A 21,761-nucleotide genomic window follows, 5' to 3' on the forward strand; every position below is an offset into this window, starting at 1 on the left:
TGGGAGAGCCAGGATTATTTAGAAGAAAAGGATATTGAGAACTACACGGATCTGAAGTAGTTTCTTAGAACTCTGAACAGTCTTCCTTTAGTTTTTCCCTCCCTTCCTTTCTTTCCTCCCTTCCCTTTCATGCTTCTCTAATTCTTAGTCAACAAATATTTATTGAGAATCTGTGCTAGGCAGTGGGGGATCATGTAACTGAAAAATACACATATATGGGGTCGTATGCACATAAAAATACAGGATCCATCACCTTAGAGTCAAATGAGGAAACAAATAAACACACATCAGTTTAATTCATTTTAAGTTGTAGCGGAATTGCATGCAAGTTTTGATGTGGGAACCGAGGAGAAAAGGGCACCTTACCTGGGAAATTCAGAAAAGCCTTCACAAAAGTGGTAAATACTTGACCTGGTTGTTGAAGGAGGGCTTGCCACACAGACAACCTTAGGGAAACAGGAGAGAGGACACTCCAAGCAGAGGGAATAAGGTGTGAGAAACGTGGCCTGTTGAAGCAACTCCAAGCACGGACGGAGTGTGAAGTGTGAGGGGTTGGGCGCAGGGGGAAGAGTTACCAGAGCATGAGGCTGAATAAGCTGGGAGGGATAGATATTGAAGGGCCTTACATATCTGAGTGAGGAGCTTAAATCTTACCCTGTTAAGTAATGAGGAATCTCTGAAGAATTTTTTAGGGAGGCTAACACGATCGGTTTCTCACTTGCTTGCTGGCAAAAATGTACAGGATGAACTGGGGGCACAGCAGTGAGACTTAAAACAGGGAGACCGAGAAGGCAGTCAATGATGGTCTGACTTGGGGCATGGGCAGAAGAGATGAAAAAGAGGTGATGATAGAGAGTGAACAGGAGGTAAAATTGACAGGCTGTGGCGACTGGAGATGGGAGGACAGGGACAGTGGGAGGGACAGGAGGACAGGATGATTCTGAGGTGTCTGACTGTGTAAGGGTACACGGCTGTGTTATTTACTAAGACAAGAAAACACCTGAAGAAGAAAGATTTGCAACACAGATCACTGAGTTCGAATTTGTGCACCATGACTTTAAGGAGCTTATCAGTTGGAGCTATAGATCTAGATTAAATCCAATGGTGCTTGGAGAGCCTGAGGAAGATAAGAGTGGGATTTGTATGAACCTGCATGAAAACAGGAAATTGTGACAGGATGACACATTCTCCTTACGTGTGTCAGAACACTATAATGTGCATGCACATAGACACCACCATTATGTAGGAGCTGAGTCATCATACCAAGTCAGTTTTGATGCCTATTAGAACTTCCCTCTTTCATCAATTCAGAGTCCTAGTCTAACTGAACATAACGTAAACATACAAGAATTTCAGTATGAAGAGTATCCAGGTAAAAAAGAAGTACCAGTATTCCACTGTCTTTATCTTCCTACAAATCTTAAAGGAGGAAAATGGAAATGTGAGAAAGAAAATACGAAACTTAATTTTTAAATAACTTGTTCAAATTAGTTTAAAATGTTATCTTGGTCAAGGATCTTTTAGGTGCAGGTAATAGAAATGAGACAGGAGAGAAGGGGGCAGGGCACAACGATTAAAAGAATGACATAGCCATTGAGGATAAGACACAAACTGGTTGGAACCAACTAAGCCCAAGATGGTGGAAGATTAGACTTCCAGTAGACCTTGAGCCTCATTATACACTCATTGTAATACACTAGCATGCTAAATGACACACTCACAGATGTTATGACAGTTCCAAGGCCAACCATCAAAGGCCAAAACGTGGAAAGTAGCCCAGTTCCTGGGAATCCCCACCCACACCCCCAAAAGAGTTTGAATTATCTTCCTACTCCTTAGCCTATGAAATTACCCAGCCCATAAAAACTAACCACTCCTGCAGCCTGGGGGCTCTCTCACCTTCTGGGATGGTCCACACTCTTATCTATGGAGTGTGTATCTCCCAGGGCTGTCTCACTTTCTGAGACGGACCCCATTCTGCCTATGGAATGAGTAAGTAAACCTGCTTTCACTTTATTCTGGCTCATTCTTGAATTCTTTCCTGCACGAAGCCAAGGACCCTCATTTGGCGGCCTGTCCCAGGGACTCAGCTGAGACCTGGGATATGACCATCCTCTCGTGCCCCATTTTCTTGCAACATCTTTTGAGGAAGGTGGTCTTCTCCCCCTCCCCACTTTTCCTTTGATTATAAAAATGTAGCCCACTTGGTTCTTGGGGGAGAGCCATCTTGCCTGCCCACTTGAGTCCTTCACAAGCGTCCTATTCTAATAAATCTACTTCTTACCTATCACTTTGCCTCTCACTGAATTCCTTCTGTGCCGAGACATAAAGAACCTGAGCTTCATTAAGTCCTGAGATGAGTTGTGGTTTTCAGTTGGAAGATTGTGGGTTCAAGTTCCATCTGAGGTGCAGCTGGGTTCCAGTCCCACCTGAGGTGCACTTTCAGAGAGCTCTGGAATAAACCACAAAAAAGGAACTTACATAGGACAATGGAGAATCCAGGAACAAGAAATGATACTGGGTCTCAACTAGGAAATGGAAAGCTAGCAGGGCTGGAGACCTCTCTTCCTTTTATCTCCCTCTCTAGAGATCACGTGATCTCACATCTTTGCTTCTTTCTTTAAGTCTGCTTCATTCCAATTTCTCTCTGTAAATTGCTTTGCTCTTCTTTCATGAACACAGCAGAAAATGGCCACCCCACATTCCTTGAATTTATATGTCCTTAGTTTATGCAATTAGCATATACTAACATCTGAAATACATGATCCCCAGATCTCAGGAAACAAATTTGTTGGCCCAGAGATTATTTAGCCCTGGTCCAATCTTCTATGGCCAGAAGGGCCTTAAACCTTAGATGTGACCTTCTAAGGGCAAGGTCACAAAATATAAATTTGGCTACCATTACTCAGGATCATGAACATCAGCTTTTGAAAAAGAATAGGTATCTATTACAGGAAAATACAGAAGAGTAAAGATGACATATGGATTCCGGTGATCAGTAAGTGATTTGAAAGCTAGCAATGAGCAGAAACTGAATGGGAAAAGTACAGCCAAAAGGAAATGATTTGAAAACATATATATATATGCTGCTATGCCCAAAGGAGATACAGGGACTGGGAACTTAGACAGCCAAATACAACCTTCTAAGGTTATTTTAGCAAATAACTGTACTTGTCCTTGAGAAATGGCTATCGAACCAATTTCTCACCCTTTCTCTGCTCGGTTCTGTATTGTAGGGGGGTCACCCTTACAAGATACAATTCCCAGCTTCCAAATCAGCTGATTTCCAGCTGGGTTCACTCAGTGAGAGTGCTGACCAAGCAGAGAAAAACAATTATTGGACTTTGATGAAAAGATAACTTATATCCAAGTACTATTTTACTTTAAACATTTGTCAGTATTGCTTTCCTTGCCCTGCTTAGGACTAGTTATTGAGGCCCTTCACTTGCAGCTTATGCGTTAGTTGTCACTAGTCTATTCAATGCTTTTGTAGGAATTAGCAAAAGATGTCTCCTCTGGGTGCCAGGGCACACGACTTGGCTAACAGAGTGTGAGCCAGATTTCAGCTCATACAGATATAGAAATTATCGTTTGGCATCCTGTGAGTGCAATGGAAAATCACGGATTTAGAAACCTTCCACTTAAAGGAACTACACTGTTGACAGTTTCCCTTGACCAGTCCATGCACCCAGCTCCCAGCTGCTGGGAGTGTTGCCTGCTAACGGCTCACAGTTGCTCCCTTCTCCAGAGATTTGGCATTGCTTTTGGCTAATGGGAGCCAGCACCCAAATCCCAAAGCTCCCTCTTCCCAAAGCCAATGGCTGAGTGTGTAATAAGTGACACACAAAAGGCTGATCCTCTTGCCTCAAGGTGACATTTCTGTTAAGTGAAATTTCATTTATGATCCAGTGCTTCATTGTCTTGGATCAGGCTAAGGCTAGACTTCATCTGACATGTCAATTGTGCTGTGATTTCCCCTTCCCTATGCAGCTTCCTTCATTCCCTTATAAGTGTTTCCTGAAGAACATTCCTTCAATAAAGCATGTGTGCCTGAACCCCTGTCTCAGGCTTTGCTTCTAGGGAACCTGCTCTAATACAAGCACTAATGATGATTTTTTAAAAAAAATCTCTAGAGGACAAATAGATTCTAGAGAAACACAGGAATCATTTAAGCAATAAGATAAAATGGGTACTCTAATACTAAGATTTAGGGATTCAATCCTTAAATAATATGCAAAGTTGTAATTATTGATGAGATGGCAAAATATTTTGTTTGGTATTGGAAACTTAAGAACTGAGAAAACAGAGGGAAATAAGTTTTAAAACTTGTTCTACACTCTATAGGGTGTTCAGGTTACAAGTTTATGGCTGAGTAAAAAAAAGGATTCTTGAAAATCTTTTTTTTTGTGGGAGATCCTTTAACTTTAGTTCTATTTAGTAGCAATAGCTACCATTTAGTGAGCAACCATTAAGTGCCAGGTTTTGTAGCAGGTGCTGTTATATACATTATTTCAATTTTATTCCCTACAACCATGAGATAGGTATTATCTCTATTTTACAGATGAGAAAACTGAGCTACAGTGAGGTAATCTGACCACTGTAGAGCTTCACCCTAGGTCTGTCTGACTATAAGGACTGCATTATTTTCATATTATGCTGCCTCTCAGTGAAATTTTTAGACACATTTAATTGACAGCTGTTGCTAAATAACAAACCATATACATCCACATATTCTCTGATACTTTTCTGCCTTTTCCATTTTTAGACATGGGTGAACGAGGAGTTTGAACTAATAATTGCTAAGGTCCCTTGATTCCCAAACAAGGAATAAGGAACTTATTCTAACATGACCACTGACCTTGGCTAAATTATTTGAGTGTTCAGTGTTTTTCCTCAACTACTTAAAAAAAAAAACAACCCAATAATATTAACTTCCAGCCATGGGGAATTGAGAGGCATGACTGATTTAACAATGATCAAGTATTATGCAATCTAGTTTTGAATATAAATGATACATATTAGAGCGATAATTCCATGAAACCACCGTCACAAATCACCCATTCCTTTCTACTGAGGTAATTAAAAGTAGGATATTTATGCTCACGGGATTGTAATTCTTATCACCCCCTCTTAGAGGTAGGCTTATAATAAGGCTTACATATTCAATTTTTACACCACCAAAAGGTTGTTTGTAATAATGAAAAAAATAATATTGTTTATATTCTTTTGCACTGCCTTTTTACCCATTACTTTTTAAAAAGCTGGATGTCTTTTCCCATGGGACTGATTATATAATTTTAAGCTGAAAAGGACCTTAGCAATCAGTAATTCATTCCTTTCATTTCACAAAGCAGTAAATGGAAGCATACAGAAGCTAAGTAACTTTACTAAGATTACATGGCTAGTTAATATCAGAACTCAGATTAGAACAGCTAATCCCTGTTTGCCCTAGCAGCTGTTTTGCCAGATGTGAACAATGAAGACATTGTCCCTACAGCGTCTACACTATCTAGGCCTCAAACTGACAAGAATATATCCCAGGGGGTTTTATATTCCCTCCCAAAAAAGCAATGGGATTCAGATACAGCCTGACATACACTACTGAGTGTCATATGTTGGGGGAGGAGAGGGAAGGTGCTTGTTGGTGGAGGTAACTTGAATCCCCTGGACGCCCTCATGGAGGCCCGGCCATCGTAATCACCCGGAAGGCTCTTTTAAACAGGAACTGATGAGGCCTACCCCCAACATTTCTAATTCAGTTTCTGATTCAACGTGGTGCCTGAGATTTTGCATTGCTGACGAGTTCCCAAGTGATGCTACTGTGGTCAGGGGAACCACATTTTCAGAACTACTGGTTTATCCCCCCAAGACCCTAGGGATGGCCAGTCTACTGTATCTTGTTCTGGTTCTTGTTCTTACTCCAGTATTTGCTTCGAGTTGCTTTCCCAAACCAAGTCAACCTTGATTTACTGTTCTGGCAATTGCACCAAGCTAAAAACTATTATTCCCAGAAACCCACAAAACATACCCTGTATTTCTCCTCTCAGACTGGGACCCTGGATATCTACGCCTGCTCAGGAAAAAAAAAAAAAAAATCATTTCATGCTCTGGACTCGCATTAGTTTGCTGGTCATCCAAGGTGGAGGCCATTCCTGTCTACTGCCGTTAGCCACGACCCATCTCCCTGCTCCCCTTAGGTTGTGTGCTGATTTCTGCAGATTGCATTTTCTCTCCCAGGGCTCGCAGAATATCACATGCTTAGTACTGTGTGGCAGAGTTTGGACAAGACTCTAAGTTTCTTGACTTGATTTCAGACCATGTATAGCTATCTTTGTACGTCATGAAAAATATTCATATATTGTGCCTTGGATCAGATGTGATCACTTGATTTATAAGTATACATTTAATATTGTATAGGTTCAACATTAAGAAGCTATCAAGATGAATAAGACATGCTCCCAGCTCTCAGACAGCCTTAAGACTAACAATGGAGCCAGACATTTAAAAAGTAATGATAATTTCCAAATGGAAAATCTGTATATCACTGGCTCTGACATATGACATATTAAAATGATATACTATGATTTTCTTTAATGGATTAGCTAGGTAGCTATTCATAGATAAATGACATCAAAATGTATTATCTTATGGTACCAATCCATTCAACCATTACTAGCTTTCCAAGGGCAAATAACCTAATTAATGTGGAGGGAAAAAAATTCTTAGTTCATATTAAAGACAAAAAAATGGAATAAAAAGGACTGCTTACTTTGAAGAGACAAAGTTTTATAATTCTTTCAGGTATGTATGTTATATGCATGTAATGCAGTACACAAAATGCTATCGCATCACTTTCATAAAATCGGAAAGCAAGTCCTATTTATGTTTAATATTTTATATTATTGCTTTGTCTAAAAAGACCTCCTCTCCAGTCATCCAGTGTCCTAAAGTTCCTACTGTCTCTTGCTAACTTCTCCCCAACTAAATTAACTAGTTGCTGAGTACCTATAAATACTCCTCCTATGTTCAGGGAGTTTCTGACCTTATGAATCTGCAGATCCCTAAAGCTGAACCTGAAATCTCAGGCTCTCTTCCAGCTAGGGCACAGCTTTGTGACTTTTCTCTAAACAGACAACTCATGGGCAACTGTGACTTCAAAGCACATAAAGAAGCAGGTGGCACAAGGAATCCATTCTGGTAAAGGTGGCAGCAGAAATATACAGCTTTTAGAAACCCAGAAGAGTTCTAGTTTCTAGTTCTCAACTTTGGCATTGGATTTACGGTGTCTCTCCAGAGATGACAACAGATCACAGTTCACTGCAGCAGTTCCAGAGTGAAACTTGGGTGTAGTTCCTAGTTGCACAGAGAATGAATCAGGAGGCCTAACATATGACCAACAGGTATTTCAGAAAGAGAAGAAAAAAACTGAGTGGAGAAAATGATGAGACAGTGACACAAGAAAACTTTCCAGTACTAAAGGACATTAGTTTTTAGATAGAAAGGGCATTTGAAATACCCATTTAATACAATAAATGTTAAAAGATCCCACTGTTGGTATATCATCAAATTTCAGAATTCCATGAGCAAACAGAAGATCCTAAAAACTTCTAGAGACAATAGCCACACACAAACGACCAGCATCAGAATAACATCATATTTGAACAACAATGTTAAAATTAGAAATCAATGGAGTAACACCTTCAAATTCTGAAGGATAGTGATTTTCAATCTGAAATTCTAGACCCTGTTAAACTATCAGCCACTTGTGAGATTAGAATAAGACATCTGATGTGCAAGGTCTCAAAAATTTTACTTTTTACATATATTTGTCTAGGGAAGTCACTAATGAATACATGTTACCCAAACAAGGGAAAAACCAAGAGAGTTAACATAGGATCCAAGAATCAGAGAGCTCAACACAAATGAGGTGAAAGGAAATCCCAGACAACAGTCATGCAGTCAAGAGAGCAACAGTCTAGATTAAGTGGAGGGCCCTGTGAGACAGGTCTCTGATTAAAACAAACAAACAAACACAACATAAGTACATCTAATAGATTCCTGATACATTTGATTACCTGGAAAAGAGTATGGGGAGGGATTTTCCAGTTGTTAAAAAATACGGAAGAAATGAAACAATTAAACAAAAGAAAATTTGAAGAAATCATCGAGGGGAAAATAAACCCAACAAAGTTAAAGCCCTACAGGAATGTAAATATTGTAATGTAAATACCAAAAGAAACAGTTCAGAGTGGAGGATGACTCTGGGGGGGAGTAAATAGGGGCATAGAAGGAAGCATGGAGCTTCTGGGTTATGCTGTTGTTATAAGCTTTGTAGTATCATTTTATTTTTTAAATCATGTGAATGTATCATTTTTAATAAAGCTAAAAATTGATTTTTATAAACTTATATGTATTTTACAATATGTACAAATATTGAATTATGTTGTACACCTGAAACTAACATGATGTTATATGTTAATTATATCTCAATTAAAAAAAAATACATAAGCCTAGATTTCAACTCTGAAATGGAAAATGAACTACTAATAAACCTGAAGAAGAAAAGAGTAATAAAAATGAACACAAAAATTACTGAAATAGAAATAACAAACTTGATCAAAATTACAACAAAAAAGTTATATGGTAGAAGAGTCCATATCCTTCATCTCAATACTTTCAGTGAGGTAATCCATGGAGACTCATGACATCGTCAGATCATCATAAGTATCCAAACTGCCTACTCATCCATAAGGTAGATTGACCTTGAGCACACTATAATAAAGAAGCCAACGTTTTCCCTCTCTCATCTGGAATAATCCAACTGAGAACCACTGAGTATTCATTAAAGTTAAAGAGCAGTGGAAAAGAAAAAAAAAAACCAGTAAGCAGCATCCTGGGAACTATAACATACATACTTCAAATCATTTCTTGAATAAAGGTATGTATTAGGTATGTGGAAACTAGTGGTAGTGGCCATATAGTGGTAGTAACTAGCACTGGTAATTCACTAGCACAATTAAGAATTCAGTTTTCCACTAAGACCAATAAGGAATCAGAATGGGTTGTAAATAAGCTGTCTATTTCTAAAAAAGTAAGCCCCAGAGAGGCTTGTACTCAAAATGAATTTAAAAGGGAGAGGGAGTGGAATATCGTTTGCTAGCTTACTTTTCAAGATTTTAGTTGATGAAAAATAAAACATTTAACTTGGGAGGACAAGGACAAATTCTCTTAAACATTTCTATATGCAACATTCACATAAACGTACAGAGATATTTTACAAGGTGAATATTCTAAACCCATGGCACTTGGAGGTTGCGTGCGGGAAGCGACATTCACCACTCCTGCAGCAGCCAGGTTTGCTGTTGTTCTGTCTCTACAACTCAGCTCTGCCATGGGAAAGCAGCACGTCAGGATTGGTAATTATGACTACAGTGGCTGCTGAATGTCACAGATCCCTGTGTGCAGCTACCTCTATATTCCCCTACAAGGAAGGGTGTCATTCCATTTTTAAATGATTAACATTAGCAAGGGGAACAGGGTGTTTCAGAGGACTTGTAACAGTACATAAACAATGATATTTGTAAAGGAGAAAACTGGATTAACAGAGCACCAGGACAGGAGAAATTGGCAAAGTATAACAATAACGGCAGGGAACGCATCTGAAAAAAATGCCTTCGTTTCCATAAATAAGCTACCCTAATGTTTTCTGTTAAAATGAGGACCTTACCTTAAAGGATTATAGCAAAGAAAGAAGAAAATAAAAGACCTAAAATAGATTCTAAGTGAGTCAAGGAAAGTCAAATCGGAAAAATTAAACATGAATTGCCTTATTCTTAGTGATATCCATAGACATTTTAAGACAGCTTATGCATTTTATACCTACAGGAAGATAGAATCCCTACAGTCTTCTTCACCTAGCTTACAAACTTCAAGATACTTAGTTGAAGGGAAACAGAATCCTTCTTATTTCCTGGATCAAATCCAGTCTCTCAAACTGGGTAAAAAGAATTTGAGATAAGAAAATAACTTGCCAAAGAAAACAGAGAGAAAGATGTCTTGTGTTCTGCCAAATAAAGGATATGCTCTCAAGAATCAAAGGAAGAAGGGGACTTGCTAAAACTTTTCAAACAAATACAGCTGGTACTGCTTGGTCTCAGGATGAACGTGGAAAAATAGAATCCTTGTATGCATGGTAAGGCAGGAAAATCCAAATATTGCTTGTTCACATGTTCAAGAGAGTAAGGAAGTCCTATTGCCAACGCAATGTCCACACTTACATTTCCCACATTTTAAGAACAAAAAGTTGGAAAAAGCCTAGAGAAAAGCAAAAACGACAATGAAGGGGTAGAAAATAAGAACTTAAATTGCAATTTTGTGGACAAAACCATACTTAAAATTTTGAGGAAAAGTTAAAAAAAAAAGTTTTGAGGAAAAGTTAAAGACATGTTTTGGGCTTGAGACAAAAGCCTATGGTCGTTATAATTTTCCATCCTCATTTCTAAAGAAAAAAGAACAAGGGCAAAAGAATCAGAAAATTGCATTTAGAAATAGATAAGTTGTTGAAAATTTCCTGAAAGAAAAAAAATCAATTAAAACATAAATAGTCTAGACTAACAACAGGTTGTGAAAGGATTGGAACCCAATAGTTGTCAGCACGGGACAGATTCTTCAAATCATAGGTACTGTCCATTCAACTATCCTCCTATAGCTTCTTTTTTCACAGTCCTTTTCCACATCTCTCTCTCTCATCTTCAAAACAGTTTGGTAGTCTGCAACGTTTAAAAGCTGGCATTCTGGCATAAAAATTGCTATCTTTCAGTTTTTATTAATTAGAAATTAATATGATTCTGTCTCTAGATTGATAGTTTCAAAAAGTTTTGTAATTTCAGCATACTGGGACACATAAACCTATGTGACATCACATATAGCCTAACTAGAAATTCTGCTAACAAAGAAATTATGCCCCCAATTCACCACTATCTATGTGAAGAACTACATAGAGTCCCAACTACGAAGGACAATTTTCAAAATAGCATGCTTAGATATGACCAAGGTAAAAATACACATTTCAGCTCAACGCTTGTTCCCTTCGCTAAGGGAAGGCAGAGCAGACCACAGGCAAGGATAGTCAACGACAGGACAAATAGTATTTGAGTAACCACTCTGTATCAGGTATTTTACGCGTTATTTTGGTAAATTTTGTAACTCTGAAGTATGTTTAATTATCTGTTTATGCTACACCTTTATTAAACAGAAATTATTTTCACTTTATGGATGAGGAAACAAACTCAGAATAGCAACTTGGCCAAAGTCCATAAGGTTAGAATGACAGAACAAGAACTCCAACTTAGGCCTATCTGAAGCCTATACTTCTGTTACTATCCTGGTTCACAGATTTGAAAATATTACTGATCTAATCTCTACTTCTCAAGAGTTGGTAATGCTTTCCACTATCACTGTGGCTTTCATATATAGGAACCTCACTTTTGACACAAGAGACAAACTGATTCAGCTGCTAAGTTTATTTTGTTAGCTCTGAAATTCAGGGGCAACTCCTGGTTTATATTTTTACTACCGCCTTTCTAAACCTAATTATTTTACAAAAAGTCTGCCTGCTTTTTGAAAATCACTTTTTTCCCTAACATTATTAATCAAGGTTAACCTTGAAATGTCTGTATTTTAAGTGAGGACTCCTAGGACTATATCATCTCATTTTCCTTTTAGATTTATTACTACTTAACTAATTTCATTAAAGGGGCTTTCATTTAAATTTTTTATATTTTTAAAGTGTATTGATAATGGTTTAGCAATCTGTTTAGTACATCCAAGATTTGTACTGGGAGCTTTCAGAAATATTAAAATCAAATAGTTTTACCAAATTTCATTTGGTAAAGGATAGATGTCCTGAGTTTAATATAGGTAACTTTTATTTTAACTGAATAGCAAGCAAACATGATGGTAAAGTTTATGCAATAAATGCTAATTTGTTTAAAGTGGAGATGCTTATTTATAATTCACAGCAGTGGGTATTATTTATCATTTACATATTCCAAAACTTCGTTTTAATACAGCTGTCTAGTATTTAATTTACTGAACAAAGGGGGTTAACCTAGGTGGCTTTCAGTATTCTGAGGCATACAAAAAAAAAAAAAAAACTCCTGAGATTTATTAGTTCTAAGGATTAAATCACAATATGTATTTCCCTGGGTGACACCCCAAAATGGGCATATTCATTTTGGATAAAAAGAACACAAGGTCTTTGGGGTTTGAGAGAAAGAAAAAGACGAGAGGGGGGAAAAACGAAATATTTTTCAATTCACAAAACAGGGGGGAAAAAATGTGTGGAGGACCCTTCGAGAAAAGAGTCTGAACTGAAATGTTACAAATACATTTGTCCTACGAGACACACCAGCGAGCGGTAGAAATCTTTTCTAAGTGCGTCTGCTTTCTCGGAACATCCATCAGCAAGATCTCTGTTTCAGACTCCTGGGAGAGACCTGGTCCTCCACTCCCACTCCCACTGCTGAAGTCTGAACAAACTCTGAGAAACCGTAGGCACCTGCGGCTCTCACGGAACCAGCGAGGAGCACGGGGGAGCGCGTCCCTTCTCCCATTTTCCGTCTCCAGATTCCAGACCTTTCTGACAAGCGGTGTGAACGTCCGGCTGTCGCGCCCCAGAAATACGACCTGGATGACCTGGGTATGCACTGAAGCTCCGCAAAGGTGCGCGTCCGCAGAAGAGAGACGGGCAGCTCTGCCACGGAGACCAGACACCTCCTCCGTCCAGGCCTCTGCCGCCGGAAAACACCCAAGAATGGAGCCTAGACACGAGAGTCCGCGCCTGACCCGCATCCCCGCGTCCGGCCGCCCCTCTGCCGGAAGGGGGCGTGGCCTCCGTCCGGCGCGGCGTTGGTGGGGGGGGTCCTCCCGGGGCCGCAGACGCGCGTTTCCGGCGCGCTCCCCCGCGTCTTGCGTCCTGTGGTCTCGCCCGTCCCCGCTGCCATGTTGGATTGTGCGGCCGCCGCCGCCGCCGCCGCCGCGGAAGGAGGGTTGGAGGAGGAGTTGGGAGTTTAGCGCAGTCTCCGGAGTGCGAAGACAACGAGCCTCCGGCCAGAGCCTGGCCCCGCCGGAGCTGGGAGCTTCCCTTTCTCAGCGCGGCCCGCCGTCGACTCCTCCTTCCCGTGGCCTCCTCCCCGCGCCGGCGGAGCTGCGAGATGCTGCGCCTCTGATTACCCTCCTCCCGCCCCTGTCACCGAGAAAGGGGACGAGCGCTCGCCCACTCGCTGGAGGAGACGGCCCTGGCCTCCCTACCCCGCCGGCGAAACCATGAGCTCCGGCCAGCAGCAGCCGCCGCCGCCGCGGAGGGTCACCAACGTGGGGTCCCTGCTGCTCACCCCGCAGGAGAACGAGTCCCTCTTCACCTTCCTGGGCAAGAAATGTGTGGTCAGTGGCTGAGACCCGCGTCGCCGCCCCCGACCTTACCTCACGGGCCCGGGCTGGAGGGCCGGGAAGTGGGAGTGGGGAAGGAGGCGGGAGCGGCGCGGGGGGGCGGTGGTGCTGCCGTCCAGGCCTCCCGCCGGCCCCGGCCCCGCGTCGGCCCTCCGGCCCGGCTTCCCGGGTGCGGGCCGGCGCGGCCGGACGCCGCCTCCCGGACCTGCCCGGGGAGCAAGCAGGGAAGTGTCACCTCCGCAGGCCTGCCCTGGACCCCTGCTCGGCCGGACCCGGGTCCGTGCCCTTGCTGCTGACTCAGACTTTACTGTCAGGCCTCACGGGGATTTTCTTCTTGCACGAGCTGCTTGATCTTAGTAACTGGGCCCCTGGACTGGCCCTCGCTTCTCCTACAGCCGATCTGGGGGCGCCTTCCTTCACAATGCCAGAGGTTTCAGGAGTGGGTCGGTCGGGGACCGAGGCCCAAATATGAATGAATCGGACCATAAGGTGTTTTTTTAATCTCCCTTGAGGATCTCAGGAGGGAATGAAGTCGAGTGCGTCTGTTCAGAACGAGGGCAGGAAATGTTACTGCTCCCCATTGCAGAGAAGCGAGGTTTATTTCTCCAGCGGTCTCGCCCAGGCCTGGTTTTTCTCTCCTCTCCACTGTTTCTTGGTTTTTTTGTTTTGGGGGTTTTTGTTTTTGTTTTTGTTTTTTTCTTTCTTTCTTTCCATTGGTGGGAGATGTTGCTCTCCCACACCAGGCGCAGAGGAACCGCAGTCTCCAGCAGTTCTTGGCCTTTGGGGGTCTGAGAATGGTTCTTAGGTTGGTGCAGCGCGGCCTGGCCCAAGTCCCGATGGCCGGTTGGGAGCGAGCAGCTCTGCTGTGGGAAGGGGAATGTGTGTTGTTGACGGAAGCGTTCATTACACTGGCTGCTGGCACTTCTGCGGGTGGGGAGGTTCTGCTCTGCGGGGTAGGCCTCGTTAGGCTGCATCTTACTGCGCTGGCTGGGTTGAACTGTGGTTGAGTTTGTTGGAACGCTGTTTGGGTCCCCTTCTTCCCCCTTTACTGCTTAACACCTGCGGAGTATGTGCCACTGGAACCCGGGAAGCATCGAGGGAAATGCCACCAGGGCTGTACCTTTTACAGCTTTTCTTAGTACTGCTAAATGTGTCAAACCAGACTATACCTGCCTGTTTGAGAAGTTAGGATTAGACAGGTTCTGGGAAGTTACCAGATTAATTGTTAACTTTCTAGGAGTTTACCCTTTGTATCCTGTGCCATCCAGTAGGAGATTGAATCATTACATTCAGTTCAGATGTGTTTCAGATTTCAGAAGTTAGACCTGATTAGAAGAATAAAATGAGGGGGGTGGCTTAAAATGAAAACTGGGGGAAACAACTGTAAGGACAGTCAAGCCCTTTACTCCCCACACACACTTTTTAAACCAATGAGAAAACTGAGCCAGTGAGCCTGAAGTCACACAGCAATTTAGTAATGTAACCAGAACTAGAAAACCAGGACTCCTGATGCCTACTCTGTTGTACTTTCCACTACATCATGTTGTTTTAGAAGAGTTTTTTTCTTACTTGTTATTGACTTATTTAAAAGTGGTATGAAAGGAATAATAACTTCTATTTTTCATCGGAAACTGATATAATTAAAGTGTAAGACTCTTAAAGCAGCACTAATTTTTGAATATTTTCAACTTAGGAAAATCTTCAGTACTTTAAAAGTGACATTATTTTAAAGTTTGCGGGTTTACTACTTTTGTTGTGTAATCTGTATCAGAAAGCAAGTAGTTGTACCGTGTGTTACCTACCAGACACATTAACTTCAAGCAGGAAGGACATTACATTTATACCCAAGTATACTGACTAATTGCTCTGTGCTTACCTGTAATGTTTACTGGTTTCCAAAAAATGACTGATGTGGAAAAATACAGCGATAGAGAATGAATTTCTGTCATTTAAAACCACACTGTTGTAGTTACCTGCTCTTGTGGTGTGAAATGGTTGCGGAGATTAACTTTAATATTTGAAGTCTCCAGTTATTACAGAGTAAAGAATGATATGTTAATTTTCTGGAACAATCCTTTTTTTTTCCTTTGCTGACTGTGCAGTTTTTTGTACAATACTGAAATACATTGTCTCATTAAAAAAAAATGAAGCAATGAGATTTATAGGTCAGACCAGATTTGTTTAGCAAGATGTATTCAGAGCTCTATCTAAGAATTCAGGAAATGAAACGGGAGTAGTTGTAGTCCCAGCTCTCAGGGAGTTTCTTTCCTTCTTTCACTCAACAAATATGTATTGAGTAGCTAAATGTTGAGGTCAAAATCAGGGTTGATGCCTACGCTAAGGGAGCTTACTATATCTAAACAGAGAAACAAATGTGTAAACTGATGAGTACGTCAGTACTTCAGAGCGATGTGCGAGAGGCTGCACGTCACAATGGAAAATCCTGTATCCTGGCTTTGTAATCAGCAGACCAGGGTTTAAACTCATATGGTCACTTTGGACAAGTTTCTTAAGCCCCCTGTCCTAGAATTGGTTTTCTCTTTTCTAAAATAGGGATACTGTCTCTTGGGGTGGTTGTGTGGATGAGAAGGACTATATGTGTGGATGCTATCATTTTTATAAAGGTTTAGGAGATCAGCAGAGAGGATGAGTAAACGCTTTTTAGAATGGTCAATACCTGAACACTTAAGATTAGTAGGTGTAGTCGTCATCGGGTGCTCAAGTCCCTTGCAGTCAGCCCTCCATGTCCAGAGATTTGGAGGGCCGACTACCCCCCAGGTTGATGAGAGGTATGAAACAGCTTGGGAAGTCAGGGGACCTCCTAATAGTATGTTATGGAGCAAGAAGGGGTCTCAAGTTTAGTTATGCATTGGAATCACTGGGGAGATTATTACAAATGCATATGGCTAGGCCAAATTCCTAGATAATATTCAAATTCATTGGGTCTGAGGCAGAACTTGGACATTTCTATTTTTAGCAAGCTTAATAGAAGTCTCTAACTTATATCACAGTTTGAGAACCACTGCTGAAATCCACTGTTTTCTGATAGGGTAATCCTGAAGCACATTGGAAATGTTAATAGGTTTTCCCTCAATCTTTGGTCCGTAAACTCTTTCAGGACAGCATTTCTCTAACCCCTTCAGATAACAATGTGTATTTCATAGGTGTGAGAGATGCAGTTGAGGAAGTATTGCACTAGTTAGTGGGGTACCACAAGATCAGATTTGACTTTTAGAAAGTTTGGGGAGAAAGGTGGAGGCACTCTATTATGGAAGGTGGATTGAGAGTTGTGAGATTGGAGGCAAAGGAGATCAGATACGTGTTTACAATCATCTGCATGAAATATGATGAGGGTGTGAATTAAAGCAGTGCTAGTGGGATAAAGGAGCAAAAGACTCCAGTAGGATTTCATCCCCCTTAGGTAGAGGGCATGAAAGAAGGGAACTGGGGAAAAGGCAGGTATAAAACCACCAGCAGAAAAAGTATGCAGAAACATGCATGTGTCACTAGATGTAAATATGCCTAGATGTTAATGAAACTCTAGGTTCCTGATTGTTTTCATGGAGGAGGTGAATTTTCAGTAAAGCTATAGTTTTACTACAGTTTTTAAAAATAGATTTTGAAAAAGTTGAGGGTTCATTTAAAGTTATATGTAAATATGTAAATATATGTTATGTAATTTTACATAAAGTTAATAGTTCTGTTGCAATTTATTAGCTGGTGGTATTTTCTTAGAACAATTAAGAAGGGTTAGAAACAAGATTACTAGGTCTAGTTTTGTAGTTAGTTCTGTTGCCTTTCATGTGTGTGATTTAACTTATTTTCTGTAAAGAGTATATCCATCTTGCCAAGAAAAGTTAAATATATACATTCCTGAATAAGTAAGAAATTAAGGATTGGGAGAAAACAAAACCTTATACTATCCCTCTGGTCCAGATGGATTGGGGTTAGAAATGTTGACTATTACCATTTCCTGCATACTCACTTGGTTTGTTTCAGGATTTAGTGATACTTAAGAAGGCATTTTTATTAACTAAGTTTAATTTTTATTTTGTTTAGTTCCTTAGCACTTGTTTTAACTTGCTTAAAGTTTTTAGTTTTTTGTTTGTTTTCTCACCCTATATATAATTCTGGGAGATTAGACTTTATGCCTACATAGTCTTCTATAATTTTTATAATAACCAGCATACAGATCACTGAATACTTACTGATTGCATAATTATAATACCTAACTTGTTTACTCCTTAGGAGTTCATTCAGCATTTCTCATTGCTTGATCAGGTTGTTAAAACCTTCAGTTTCTAATACAGATGTTATCTGGACTTCAGTTTTCATTTATTAGGAGAACGAAGTGGTTTAATTCTTCTGCTGAACTAATGTAGTTGGTAGCAGTAGCTGTCCAACATTTGTTTCTGTTCTAAATTCTTAAATAGGTTTAGGGAGAGAGGTGCCTAAGAGGGATCATTGTCTTGATGAAGCCCTAAATTGAGGCAGTCCCAGAGGGAAGTTAGTGCTGGGAATGTATTTCACCTTGAGTGATATGTAAGGAGAAAGAGGTAAAAATTCACAGGATTTGGAATAGACAAAGACATGAAGGCAACCTAGGCCAGTAAAGAGGAAAAAGGTGAGTACAAAAGTGAGTGTCATACGGGATGAACTATAAGCGCAGGAGATTTAGAAGAATCCAGCAGATCTGGGTTTATATATCTTTTTTTTAATTATTCTTAGCTCTATAGTATAGTCATATTTCTTAACAAATATGAGCCTTAGTGTCTAGATTTGTAAAATGGACTTAGTCAAGGATTTCAGAGAATAATGCAATAATGTGTGTAAAGCAGTTAGAACGCCTGCCACTTACAAAGTGTTCTGGGAGTTGGAGAAGCATGTGAAAGAATGTTGTCATTAATACTATTCACTACTTGGTTTAGATTTCTTGTTACTGGCAGGGAGGTTTTAAAGTAAAATCTTGAACTGTATATTGTATTTGTTTTGATTTAGGTAAATTAATTCTAACATTTTGGCTTAAAGTCAGTACATTATAGAGTATGTAAATTAAGAGTTAAGCAACAGCTGGAACGAATCTCTTTGGGGAATTTCTGGGCAGCCTAAGCCACTCTGGCTGCTGACCGGAAAGGAAAAAAGGGATACTGGTATAAGAGTTAGGAGTTCCTGGGTTTTAGTGCATGCTCTGCCGCCAATTAATTGTGAATGTGAACAAGTATCTCTACCTTCCTGAACCTCACTTTCCTGGTCTGAAAAGGAGTGGTTGGACAGATAACACCACAGTCTTTCCACCTTTAATGTTCTACCACTCTAAATGTTCTAGTTGCCAGGGACTCTAGCAGGGAAAGAACAGAGCTTCTGTTAACCTTGGCATATGTGTGTTTTGCTCAGTGGAGACAAAGATAGTATATATCTAAATGCAAGGTGGATAATCTACAGTCATTTTACTGCAGATTCCCTTTTCTAACTCACCTTTTTCTTAGCATCATAATTTGATAGATATTTTACCGTAGAAAGACCAGGGTAAACAGAATTAAAAAGCATTAGTAATAGAATAATCAGCTGTCAACTAACTTTGAATTATTATTATTAACTATTTATTCTAATTACAAGGAATTTTTGGCTTATTATAAGTATGCCTTTTAATTAAGATGGAGTTATTTTAAAGAGTTCCTCTTTTGTTAACCAGTTCCGTCTAGAACCTCATTTCTTACGTGAAACTTTATTAGTGATATGATAGTTTGGTGTTACCTTTTATTGCTTATTATCTAAGGTTAAAAATAAGGTTGTTGTTTTTTTTAAGTTTTTAGTTTTAAGTGTTAGACTCAATAGTTATAGTGAACTGACTTGGTTATTTTAGAATGATTAAAAGTTGAGGTTTAGAAGAGCAGATGGAGTTCAGCTTCATTATAAATTATTCTGTCTGAGAGTCATAGCTTTGATCCAACAGATAAGAACTCAGCATTATTAATAGAGTTCACTTTCATTGTAAAGGTTCTGGAAGCAAAGCAAGTTTATACACTGTTCTCCAGAGTAATGTAATATAGATTGTTAACTGTAAATAAAATTCTTATTGGTGTATAACTGAACAGTCTAGTATTTTTTTAAGTATTGTTTACTAATTAGAAGACATTTGGCATATTTAACTATATTCATAAATGTAGTGTAACAAAAATGTATTCTGTTTTTCTTTATTGTATCTATCAGTATTCTTGGAAATAGAGGATTACATCACTATAGTGTTAATATAAGAGAGTGGAATTATTGGAAAACATCAGTTTCCCTTTGGAGTTAATGTGTTGTAAAGGACTTTATGACCCTTTATTTATTTAGAAAAGCATCTTTTTAAAAAAAAAAATTTTATTTATTTATTTATTTATTTGGCTGCGTCGGGGCTTAGTTGCGGCATGCGGGATTTTTAGTTGCGGCATGCGGAATCTAGTTCCCTGACCAGGATGGAACCCGGGCCCCCTGTACGGAGCATGGCGTCTTAACCACTGGACCACCAGGGAAGTCCCTATTGCCCTTTTTTTTTAAAGAAACCAAATAACTGGTGTAATGTTGAAGAGGTGAATCTAGAAAAACTCCCTTTAGAAAATAAAATCAAATGAAAGATTTGTAGTAACTTCATATTTCAATTACTATGACTATCTGTTAGTTTAATTGTTCTCTGTGTCCTTGGCTCCTCGGTTCCTCTGCCATGATGATTTTGCTTTTTAACTTATTTTTTACTTGACCTGAAGATTACTATAGAAATCTGTCTCTATAAAAGGAGTACTCATTAAAGACCAGATAAATTGAAACAAAAGGGAAATGCGAAAGACATCTGGGAATATACAATGCTGTTAAAAATATGAGGAGATCGAAATTATCATCAGACAAATACACAGTGACTTTAGGACAATGAAATATTTTAAAGTTTGATTTTAAAGTTAAACTTTCATATTAAACTTGGAGAAGCTAAAACTATCGAGTGTTTTTAAGTATTAAAATAGAGGTGAAGTTGTTTATCATTTTTTTTGGTTCCAAAATAAAAAATTTTAAGTGAAATTCTCCCTCCAGTAAGGTGAATACTTTTGTTGCCATTAAAATATCAGAGGTTACCTAAATACCTAAGGAATATTCATAGTAGTAAAGGAGCTTATTGATTTGTATGCAGTGCATGAAGCTAATCAAATGATTTCCTCTATTCTTATTAATAAAATATAGTCATGATCAAGAATTGAGGATTTGCTGAGTACATAACACCTTCCTGGTATCTTGGACTACATGGAAAGGGTAGGGAAGATTTAGTCCTTACCCCTCAGTTGTTTACTAAGTAGCCAGGGAAGACAAAAATTATGCATGTAAAGATAGTTTTACAAGCCAGCATATAATAAAGTTTTGAATAATAGAGAGGAGAGATAGGTGTATCACTGTGGGTTTTAATACATCATTGTGGGGTTTGAGCATGAGAACCTTAAATGGCCTACAGAATTTATGTCAGAACAAGGAAGCAGCCCAGTTCAAGTGTAGGGAAATGTGTGAGCAACTTAGGAGTAGAAAATTTTCCTGGAGTGTTCGGAAATACTGAATAGACTGACTTGGCTAGAATTGAGAATGGTATTTGCTTGAGGAGATAGTGAATGATAAGTTCGAAAGGTAAATCGAGGCCAGATTTTAGAAGACCTTGAACGTCAAACCTAGGGATTGAGCTTTAGTCCCTAAGTAGGGAGAAGTCACAAAGATTTTGATTCAAAAAATATCAAGATAGGAAGGATCTAGGAATGGGGAAAACTGGAAATTACTATTCATAATAAGAATAATTAACACTTTAAAGTTTACTAAACAGTTTCTTATTTATTATCTTAGCAGACCAGACCTGGCCTGGCTAAGGAACCTGAATTGTAGCAGCATCTGGTACAGAAAAAGGATTATGAAGGATAGTAAATCCTTGGCCTTTGCTCTCATGGCAGACACCACTTATCACTCACAGCATTTTTTCCTACTTTGTCCTACACACAGCCACTACCAATCCAAGTTCACAGTCGATGAAATCTAGTTGCCATTCCAAGACTCTATTCTAGAAACATTGTGAAGAAAAAAATGCCACTATTTGGTTGGCTCTGTGAATTCAAGAGGACAACAGAACCTCCTTGTGGAAATGGCTAAATAGTAGAAATTGTAGGATTAGAGCTGTTGGAATCCTTTGTACAGTGTTGGTTATCGAGGCCTTAGGAGTGGAGTTAGATCCATGAAGGTGTCAGTGCACGTGAAGATTACAGAGGGAGGCAGTCTAGTCCATATTTGACTTGACCAACATTTGAAAA

The 21,761-nt window shown here is 39.7% G+C and overlaps 2 protein-coding genes across 2 annotated transcripts in view; one reads left to right on the forward strand and one right to left on the reverse strand.

The window, feature by feature from the left end:
- Positions 1-13,328, reverse strand: part of LOC130708560 (uncharacterized) — a 51,519-nt gene extending 38,191 nt beyond the window's left edge. The window contains exons 1-3 of the mRNA XM_057549641.1: positions 13,317-13,328; positions 12,637-13,246; positions 367-2,452 (exon numbers count right to left, since the gene is read on the reverse strand). Of these exons, the coding sequence (XP_057405624.1) occupies positions 2,391-2,452; positions 12,637-13,246; positions 13,317-13,328 (684 nt within the window). The 3' untranslated portion in view covers positions 367-2,390. The remainder of the gene's footprint in view (positions 1-366; positions 2,453-12,636; positions 13,247-13,316) is intronic.
- WASL (WASP like actin nucleation promoting factor) overlaps positions 12,999-21,761 on the forward strand; it is a 47,690-nt gene continuing 38,927 nt past the window's right edge. Inside the window, exon 1 of the mRNA XM_057549779.1 lies at positions 12,999-13,443. Coding sequence (XP_057405762.1) covers positions 13,327-13,443 — 117 coding nt within the window. The 5' untranslated portion in view covers positions 12,999-13,326. The remainder of the gene's footprint in view (positions 13,444-21,761) is intronic.

This window comes from Balaenoptera acutorostrata, chromosome 7 (genome assembly GCF_949987535.1).
Source record: "Balaenoptera acutorostrata chromosome 7, mBalAcu1.1, whole genome shotgun sequence".
NCBI lineage: Eukaryota > Metazoa > Chordata > Mammalia > Artiodactyla > Balaenopteridae > Balaenoptera > Balaenoptera acutorostrata.